Genomic DNA, 11,174 nt, shown 5'->3' with positions numbered 1-11,174 from the left:
AACCCAACCACCAATCTAGTAAAGTATTCAGATTCAAGATTTACCAATCTAGTAAAGTTAAAATTACGTACATGGGCAAGTTAAAAATCATCAAAAGAGCAAAAGGGTATCAGAAATTCACTTACTTAATTCTTGAAAACAACTTCTCCAAATCATCCTTCTTTCTAAGATCACCCTGCAAAAATACAAAAAAAAAAAAAATTATATATATATATATATATATATATATATATATAATATATATAATATATATATATATATTCCCCAGAATCCATTTTCTCCATCCAACAGAAAAGGAGTATTATTACTCATCAATGAAAAGAAAAGGCGTAAACTTCACCAGATTAAATTCAAGATTCTTAGAAAGCTGAGGACCCACCAATTCCTTAACACAATCAACAGCTTCAGTAACACACTTATCATGATTGTCAATGATTGAAACCTTAAAACCTTCATTAAAATCCAGCCCCACCAGTCACAAGAATTGTTTGTCCAACCATTGCATTTAACAAAACTTGATATAAGAACAAGATACCCCAAAAGAGAGATAAAGAGACAACTTGAGAAAGATTAAAGCTATTAAAAAGAGGAGTTTAAAGGGAGGGTGTAACTTTGGTATTTATAAGAGAAGGAAAGGTTCATTTATGGGCATGGCATCGTTCAAAAACAGAATAAAGCATAATCAATAAGAAATGGAACCTAATGGAATGATATAATCGTAATGGATGGATCTATTAACTTAAACTACCCTAAGTTCATGTACATATAACACTCAGTTAACGTAAAACAACAGGTTCAAGGCTGAGATTGAAAAGACTAGCCTGTGGTCTTTTTGTAGCATTACTTCATGAATTCAAGAATATGCAACCATTCATTTCACATCTGCAATAAAATTTTACGCAAGCAAATCCTATCCACACCACCAATACACCAATCATTAGAAAAACAGAGAGAGTTTCAATAAACAGCTTTCATAACAGGTTTTAGCTAGATACTGAATAAAATTAGCTCATTATTTAAACAGAAACATAAAAAAGCCAATTCAATTTAAGTTTCCAAACAGACATATATACTAAAATCTAAAAATAGCAATTAGTTCAATTGTAATTAAAATTTTCTCAGTAACCAAACCAGAGACAAAAACCTAGGGGATATTATTTATTTAGTAACAACAAATAATAATAAATTAACTTGACTCCAAAATCGGAGAGCGAGTTCTCCGGAAAAGTCTCGAAACTGATCTTGCGCTTGAGAGGATTTGAAGACGGATGCCGCGTAGGCAAGGGACTCCTCAACTTGGCTGGGGCTGTAGACAGCGAAGGCTAGTGAGTGCTAGGGTGTCACACGCAGCAGCTTCGGATGGAACAGCAGGAGGAGAAGAGGAAGACGACGTTATAGTTTAAATTCAAATAATATGACCGTTGCATGAATTGACACAAAACACACCGTTTAACTACAATCCCTACGCACCGTTTAGCTGTCTTCTAGATGCTGATAAAAGACTTATAATTCCTCAATTCTGGGAATAGCAGTGCTTGTTCTGCTATATATTTCTATCACACTTGTAGCGTACGGTTTGGTGACTGCTCATTGTGTGCTGCTGCTTCTCTCAAGATCGGGTTCCTAGGGTTTAGAAATAAGATGTTTCATTGCTAAATTTCTAGATAAAGAAATTTAGAGAGAGTGGGTGAGAGCTCTGGTTTTTGAAAAGAGAGAGAGGATAAGGTATGGGAAGAGCAGCAAGAGAGGAGGAAAAGACATAAGAAGGGGGAGGGAAATATAGGGTTTAGAAAGAGGAGACCTGAAGAGAAAAGAATATAGAGAAAGCGGAGAGCATGAGGGTGCCTAAATTACGTTTTCTTTAAATATAGACGACGGAAATTCCATCACGTTACAAATGCCGATGAGGTTTTTTTTATTATTATTATTTTATTTTTATTCCATCATTGTTTCCGTAGAAAATTGCTAACGAAAAATTTTCATCGCAATTATCATTAATAAATTGCAATATAATATTTTTTATTATATTATAAATATTTCAGTTGGTTTTTACTAGTTTTAGTAGTTTTTGAGAGAAGTAAAAAGAAAAAAAAAAAAAAAACTAAGAAGTAAGAGTTGATGAAGAAAAGAGAAAAGCTACTGAAGAGAAGAGAAAGAGAAAGGAGGAGAAAAAGTTTGCAACTCTATAAATTTTATTAATTTATCAAAAACTTACCAAAATGACAAAAATTATGTATAAAATGTAAAATCACGATACAACCAACAATTTTGCTTTTAAACCATTAAATAAAATTATCCAACTAAATAACATAAGTAAAGACTAATTAATAAACAAAATAAAAATACAATAATACATGCTTGGACATGCTCAATTTCCCAACCAAAAAGTGACGGACTGGGCTATCTTCCAGGGTTATACCAGTCAATGTCCAATAGTAAATGAAGAATTTAATGCAGATGCGGCCATGTTTTTTTATTTTTTCAAAGACTCTAACGAACCATTATGTGATAGGTGCACAAATTACAATAAATTATCAATCGTTACACAAGTGTTCACCCTCAAATCAGATCATGGTTAAGCAAGGACAGTTACGATAGAATTGTTGTATAGGTGAAAAGAATTTTACCTAAAAGGAATAGGCTAAAAGAAAACTTTTATGTTGCTAAATCCATGATGAAACCCCTTGGTTTGAAATACTAAAAAATTGATATGTGTTTAAACTTATACATGTTATACTATCTTGAAAATGCAAAATTGACCAAGTACATAACATGTGGGCATACTCATTATTAACCTAGAACTAATGGGGGAAGCATTTTTATCACACATAGAAAACTTAGATACTTCCCAATCATACCTATACTACATAAATTATTCATGTCATCAAAGATTGTTGAGCACATGACATAGCACCAATCACATGATATGATAAATTGAGTAATGGTGCAACCTTTCGATGGTGAAGCTTACAAACACTTTAATATTGTGCATCCTTAGTTTTCAATGGAGATAAAGAACGTATGTCTTGGGTTATGTATACACAGTTTCAATCCATTTGGGTCATTTGTTATTCCTTACTCTTGTTGACTGGTGATACTTATAGTTTACAACTTGCCACTGGGATTGTATATATACTCGATCTTAATTGTTTGGGTCGGAATATAGATGTTTGTCTTTGACCATTAATTGATGAGTTGAAGCAGTTGTGGTCATCTAGGGCTTTAACTTATAATGTATCGAGGAAACATAATTTTATTATGAAGACAACTTTGATGTGAACTATCAATGATTTTCCAGCTTATGGAATGATTTCTGGTTAGAGCACACATAAAAAATTAACATATCCATATTGTATTGAAAATAGCAAGGCATTCACGCAAACAATAGTAAAATATCCTTTTTTTTACTACCATCAGCGATTTTTGCCAATAGATCACAAGTATTGAAAGGACTTTTTTATTGGCAGAGATGAAAAGGATATTGCATCTCAGTTATCGTTGGAGTATGATGAGATTTTGTTTGATTTTCAATATGGTAAACAAAAGTTTTTTAGTTTTGGTTTGACTTATAATTAGATAAAGCAAAGTATTTTCTGGAAGTTTCTTTATTATAAGACCAATATTCTCTGTTATAATTTTAATGTCATGCACATGAAAAAAACATATTTGAAAATATTTTCAACATGGTTATAGACATGAAAAGAAAGATAAATAGCAACATCAAGGCTAGAATGGATATATCTTTTTTATGTCACCATAAAAATATGGAATTAGTTTATGATGAATCACAGATCGTAGAGTCCAAAACCAGCTTTACCTTAGACAAGAATACACAGTTACTTATCTACAACTAACTTAAGAGTATCCATTTTTCTAATGGACATGCTTCGAACATATTAAGGTTGGTGAGTTTAGAGGATTGCAGATTGTATGGAATGAAAAGTCATGACTGCTACGTGTTTATGCAAACACTCGTTCCATTAACTTACTAGGATTTATTGTGAAAATAGATATTAGATGCACTCACGAAAATTAGTCACTTTTTTAAAGATATATGCTCTAACAAGTTGCAGGCATAACACATGGGGAGGCTTGAAATGAATATTGTCCAAACAATTTGCAAACTTGAGATGATATTTTCTCTATTATTTTTCGACTCAATGGAATATTTACCCATATATTTATAATTTGAGGCAAAAGATTAGTTTAATATAAATGGATCTATTTATTCAAGAGGTTAGGAATTATATATGTATCTAATTAGAATTTTATTATTAAAAGAAAATCAAATCATTCATTTAATTCTGAATTAAAGCAATGTTGAATGTTGTGAATGACTCTGAATAACCAAGCTCTATCCACCGTCTCAGGTTTGTCATCCACCAACATTCGGAGACCTGGCTCTTTCTGTGGTTGAGAAAACTCAGCATATGTACAACGATTGGCCACAATATCTATGTCTCCAACTAATGCGCAAAACTATTTCTGAAATGAAAGGTAAGAAAAAAGCTACTGGTGGTGTATAGAGTAGAACTCTTAAGGAATCATTATTGGCATTGTCGGGAAATGAAATAAAAGAATTTAACTATTAATTGAAAGCAAGTGTATGAAATAAAGAAACAAGAAAATTAGATTGTATGGAAATAATAAAAGAAAATTATCGACTACATCAGAAGAAGAAATCAAAATATAAATGCTTGCATAAATATAAAGGATGTAATCAAATGGGGCTAGAAAAGAAAAGGCAAGCTCTTTGAGATTTCTAGCAGAAATTCATACAATAATCACAGTTCCACTTGCGTAGGATCCTGTGATAGTAAGAAATTTTGGCCAGACAAACAAACAATACCTCACCTTGAAGATAAACTTGCTCTACCATCCTGAAGTAGCATGTTTTTTTTTTTTTTGGTTCTTGCATTTCAAAAATATTTTTAAAAAAAATTAAAATTTTTATATTTTTATATTAACTTTAAATTAATATATATTTTAATGTTTTCAAATCATTTTAATATGCTAGTAAAAATTAATGTAAAAAAAAATAAAAAAAATATCATTAGACATGAATTTTACACGAAAAATTATTTAAAAAGTAACCATATGAAAGAACTTAAAGCCTTGAAGACGGATTCTGTAAATCATCCATACTCATGTTGCTCCTGGACCAACATATCTAACATCTACAAGACGCAGGAAGTCCTACCTTCAGGAAGTTGCAAACATCAGTAGAGACCATCTTCTAGGCAGCGACCAAGGGGCTTCTAGCATACATGGTTGTCCTAAAACTCTCGTCAGCAAATTTCAATTGCTATCCAGAACATTCTCTAGGAAAAACAATTCCTAACTCCAGTACTAGAGTTCTCTATAACTTTTCCAACAGCTTTGTCTATACCAAAAATACAAGCTGGATTCTGTCGTTCATTTCCAATCTTCTTCACTTGCATGAACCATTGCTCATTTGCTAACTGTGGTGAGCACCGACCACAACCATCGCTCAATGTAAACATGCTCACAATTATGCTTGATGACAGAAATATTACCAAAACAGAGATCTGCAGATGGCAGAACAGCAACAGTGTGCAGTAGAGGATTTACTTTACGGCATATATAGAAGTAGAGGAGAATTTCAAGATCACTTGTAACCCTCTCAGAGAAGATATAAGAAGCCAGTGAAGAAAAAAGATTTCAAGGAATACAAGATAAAATATATAAGAGATTAGTTTAGAAATTAGCTAAAGCTAATTTCCACTTACAACAATCAATAAGGATAATTGAAAAGCTTCATAACTTACAGCAATTATATTTTTTATAATATTTCTAAACTCTTACCCCAAAAGCAATGTTCTTACAGAAACTATTCATACAAAGATCACAACGATCGTATGGATAACAAAACCAAATAACTGGAGAAAAGACCCAAAAACATAGGTTGAGATAATGATAAACAAGATGAACAACAAGATGGCGGAAAGAGGAAATAGACCAAAAGTGACAAGTTTTGGAGGGGAAAATTATCCAAAATAAACTATTTTCCTATATCAGATTGCCTGTCACAAAGTGTTATTCAGTTGTATGTTTTTTTCTCAGTTAATAATCTCACCAGACAATGAAATTAACATATTATTGATAAATCAGATGAGCGGAAATAGTTGTGGTATCAGTACATAGCATTGCTCAAACGCATACCACATTTGAAGTTAAAAAGAAAAGGTAAGCAAACTATGTGACATGAAGCTTCAATTCTAAAAGGTACTTAATACAAAACTTTCAGAACATATATTAGACTACGATATGTCAAAAGCTGTATCAGCTTACGTAAAAGAGCTCTCCTTCACCTACATCTTCATAGTCAAAACAGACTTGAGAGCAATTCATCCTTCTGTTGGAACACATTCTTCCATTGGATCACATCCTTCAGCAAGAGCACGTTCTACAACTGGAACAGATTCTTCGGCAGAAGCCTGTACTTCTTCGGCAGGAGCAGGAGCAGGAGCAGGAGCCTGTACTACAACTGGAACAGATTCTTCGGCAGGAGCAGGAGCCTGTACTACAACTGGAACAGATTCTTCGGCAGGAGCAGGAGCAGGAGCCTGTACCACAACTGGAACAGATTCTTCCGCAGGAACCTGCACTACAGCTGATTCTTCAGCTGAAACACAGTCTTCAGTTGGAACAGATTCTTTAGCTGTATTGCAGTCCTCAGTGGCAACACATTCTGACATCTCTGACACCTTTCGCTTTCCAGACATTTCCTTCAAGAGATTGAATTTTTCCCCAACAACCAGTAACTTGTCACTCAGCAACTTAACAGTATTCTCATACCCTTCAACTTTAGGAATGAACTCTGCTTCAAATTCCTTAACCAACTTCTCGAGAAATACACGGTTTAGCCTTTCTTCTTCCTCTTGCTTCAAGCGCTGCTTCTCCAACTCCATGGTGCTCAAAACAAGACCACCAGACCCAGTATCCTTATAAATCGGTTCTTCAGGTAGTTGGCATCTTGCTCTGTATTCAGAAAATGCCTTGTGTGTCTCCTTCAATGCCTTTCTATAGCCCTCTAAAAGATTTCCCATCATATACAGTTCACGTTCAAGCCTATAAACCTCCAACTGGCTCTTCCGCTGCTCTTCCATCTTGGTCTTCTGCAACTGCTGAATGAAGTTTTCACGCTGCTGCAACTCATTATACAACACCTGTTGATGCATACTCATTTCCTGACATGACTGCTCCTTTTCCTCCATCATCATTCTGGCTTTTCCCATCATATGCTGCATCTCCTCCTCAAAACTATCAAAGTCCGAATAAGGCTTTGCATCCCAATGCCCATCACTCCGCATCCTCTTATTACCACCATTAAGTGAGTGATGCGGTATATCACTCTGAAGATGCTCATTCACCCTCTTGTTTCCACCAACATTACCAAAAATTGAAGAACCACCTGGAATTGTCTCTGTATCAACCCTAGAAATTTGAAATTCCCTGGAAGATACATTATCATGAATTTGGATACCTGAACTAAAAGGAACTTGAGCTGCTCCCATCACCTCAAGAAGATTCTCAGAGCTTATGCCCTCCAAAATATTCTCTCTGGCTGCGATATGGAAACCAATATCTTCGTCCTCCTCCCCCTCCTCTTCGTCCTCCTCCCCTTCCCCTTCCTCTCCTCCCTTCCCCTCTTCCTCTCCCTCCACCTCATCCTGCTGTTTCCTCTCTTCCTCAAATTCCATTCCCGCAACTTCACTAAAACTACCACATGGCTGCAGATAATGCCCATCCATACTGATCTTTCCCCACTGACCCTGATCTTCTTCCTCTTTCCTCTCCTCAAAATCCATCACATCCTCATCACCCACATTCTCCACCTCTTCCTTCCCTGCATTATCCATCCCTCCAAGACTCAACTCAATTCTATGCTCCTCTAACACAGATGATTCACCCCTAAACTCCTCTTCCATCATCACACTCTGCTCCATCTTCGCACCCTCATCATCTTCATCATCCTTAACATCAATCTCCATTTTAAGACTTCCCTCCTTCAACAACTCCTCTCTCTGGCACTTTATCAAACACTGCAAATGCGACGCATAATAACAATTTCCTAAACCAGGTTCTGCATTCAACTCTTTCTCTACCATATACCAAATCATTCCAGCCCAATCCAACTTGTCAAAGTTCCCTTCTTTAATCAATTTAATCCAGTTCAATATATCTGGCGGCATCATCCAAGTATCCTCATGTAACAAAATCCAATTTGACACCAACTCCTCTATAAACCCAATTGATTCCGCACTCTCCGTAACCTCAGATGCACCATCTCCTACACTACCTTTCTCTTTCTTCACCGGTAACTTCAAAGCACGCCCTAAATCAGCACGATTGACCATGATCTTAACCTCATTAACATAACTACCCCGCATCGCAGGATTATAACCAGCAATCAATTGTGCTAGCAAATCAGCACGAATATTAGTATCAAATTGCAAATGCACAAATTCCCACAAACCCAATTTTTTTAAAAGGGTTTCATGTGAAGCGAGGTCGAGGATTTTGTTGGGTACAAAGGGGATTGGATTTAGGGTTTGGCTTAAAGTTTCAAGCTTTTTTTCAGACTTTTTAACCTGTACACGACGTTTTTGGTTAGCCTTCCTGCTTTTCCGTCCACCCCCAGCACGACGGGAGGTGGTGGTGGTGGTTGTGGTGGGAGAGAAAAGGGTGAGGTCTTCGAAGTCGTCATGGTTTTGGTTGGTTGGGTCATCTTCTTGTGAGATAGGGTTCGGGATTTCAAGGGTCAGGGTTTTGGGGAATTGGGTATCATCATCATCATCAGGTAATGTTTGTTGAATTTGATCTGGGTTTGCGTTGTTAGGGTTTTGTGAGAGAGTATTTGGGTCTGGGGTTGAATCTTGAGGGAGAGTTGGAGACGAAGCCATTGGAATGAAGTCGAGCTGGTGTGCTGTGTTTTTTTTCTTTTCTGCATAAATTAAGGAAGCACTAATTTACTTCAGGTTGACTAAAAAGGACTGATTGGGATTCATGTTCTTTTCGGATTTTGATCAATCTGTTTATACGTGGACACATTGAGATTATTTGAATCTTGATCAATCTTTTTGATCAGGGTGTTTCGAAGTGTTTTTTAAAAATATTTTAAAAAAAATTTGAATTTTTTTTTTATTTCAGTTAATATATTTTTAATATTTTTAAATCATTTTAATATGTTAATCTCAAAAATAATTTTTAAAAAATAAAAAAATATTATTAGCATGTTTTTATAAGTAAAAATCACTTTGAAAAGCAACAGCAACTACACTTCCAAATACACTCTTAATATTCTTGGTATTTTTACACTATTTACTGTATTTTGAAATAAAATTATGGATAAATATTTTTTAATGGACAACTAATTCTTCGTTTTATTTGGCTCATCAATTTAAATTATCTTCAAGCTAATTTTTTATATAAATAAAAATTAAATTTGACAAGTTTTAGATTGATATTATACATTTAAATAAATAGATTTTCAATATTAAAAGGAAGAATTACATTGATTGAGATTTATAATTTTTTATTATTATTATTATTTTGATCTTATAAACCTGGATTGTAGGGTTGGTAAGTTGACTCGAGTAAGTTTTTTTTTATTTTTTTATTCAATTTTTATTTTTTTTTATATTGGATTCAATAGGAATTGAAATTCATAATTTATTTTGATTTTTTTTATAGCGTTGTCACAATTATATAACTCGGGTTTTAAATTTGATAAGTTAACTCGGGTTGTAGATTTATAATTAAAATCATTTTTATTAAAAAATATATTATCAATACTTGGATAATTTTTTTACATTAAAAAAATTAATCTGATCTACAATACAACACAAACCAATGATCTAATTTCCTCTTATATCAAAGGGTGATGGCTTTGGATTTATTAAAAGTACACGGACACTTTAGTTACCTTTATCTAAAAACTAAATGCAAGGTTATTTTGGGCTCTTAGCATAAAAATCTTAAAATTTTAGCTGCAAAAAGTATAAGTGAAATAATATAATTTGTGTTATTTGGGTTTCAAAACGCAACAAATAAAGAAGTCATAATTGAAAAATGTGACATTATATAAATGTCGGAGTTACAAAACATGACTTCTTTATATATTGCATTTTGAATATGTGACAGCCATCAAAACACTAACCCCAACTGACTTCTTTGGGCCCGTTTGGCATTGCTGCCAAACCGGTGTTTTGACAAAATTCAAAAATTTTTTTTTTTTTTTGCTAAAATTGAGTTACGGTTATATTTTTTGAATCGTTTTGATGTGCTGATATCAAAAATAATTTTTAAAAAATGAAAAAACATCATTGGCATGTATTTCGACACGAAAAGCTATTTGAAAAGCAACCGCTACCACACTACCAAACACGCTCATTATATCTTTTCATTATATATTGCTTTTTAAAGGGAATTGTTTCCCGTATTTGTCTTATTCCCAACAAGTGAAGGCAGCTGGGCTACTGCTGTTGGGATAATGAAAAGATTTTATCCTAACATTATGATTATACATTTTTTTTTATCTCAATAATCTAAAGGCTAGAACTTTTTATTAAGTTTATTTTTAGCATAAAACTTTCACCTTTACAAATTATTTACACACTAATGGAGATTTAAGCCAAGTAAAAATTATCCATGGTTCGTCCACTCAAGATTAATCTTCTGGTAGCGATCTAATTTTAATATTGTTTAAATTAGATTTATTTTCTTATAAAATTAAAAATTATATAAAAATTACATTTTTTTAATGTTTCTTTTCTTATAATTTATATGGTTTTAAATTAACTTGTAATCAAAAAAACAAAATTGGATTTTTTGTGAATTACATAATAACTATAATTTTTGTCCTATTTTCATTACTTGAAATTAATTTTTTTTATCAAACATTTTATAATCAAGATTTCATTTGAATTTACTGTGAATTATAGAATAACTCCAATTATTTACTTGATAACACTTGTTTAACGGTTATTTGATTTGTTAATCTTAAAATTATTTGGTTAAATCCAAGATATCAACAATATTTAAATTAAAACTAAGCTAAAACAATAATCCTGCTATCTTTGTTCACATGACAATATGTAAGATTTTGGTTTCAAATCACAGTACTCCAAATTATATCTAGAAAAAAAAAA

The 11,174-nt window shown here is 33.2% G+C and overlaps 1 protein-coding gene across 2 annotated transcripts; it reads right to left on the bottom strand.

Moving 5' to 3' along the window:
* Nucleotides 1–6,099: 6,099 nt before the first annotated feature.
* LOC118043637 (uncharacterized) lies at nt 6,100–9,058 on the bottom strand. 2 transcript variants are annotated; one of them, XM_035051662.2, is made up of 2 exons: nt 6,576–9,058; nt 6,100–6,539 (listed from the first exon to the last, which is right to left on the bottom strand). In XM_035051662.2, exons 1-2 carry the CDS (start codon nt 8,925–8,927, stop codon nt 6,369–6,371), a joined length of 2,523 nt encoding a protein of 840 aa, XP_034907553.1. In that variant the 5' UTR covers nt 8,928–9,058; the 3' UTR covers nt 6,100–6,368. The 2 variants fall into 2 exon arrangements, with proteins under 2 accessions (XP_034907553.1, XP_073260123.1); XM_073404022.1 differs by having other exon boundaries at nt 6,100–9,056.
* Nucleotides 9,059–11,174: the final 2,116 nt, after the last annotated feature.

The sequence above is a fragment of the Populus alba genome, chromosome 13 (genome assembly GCF_005239225.2).
Source record: "Populus alba chromosome 13, ASM523922v2, whole genome shotgun sequence".
NCBI lineage: Eukaryota > Viridiplantae > Streptophyta > Magnoliopsida > Malpighiales > Salicaceae > Populus > Populus alba.
The sequence above is the reverse complement of the archived record's forward strand: the minus strand, read 5'-3'. Positions and strand labels throughout refer to the sequence as shown.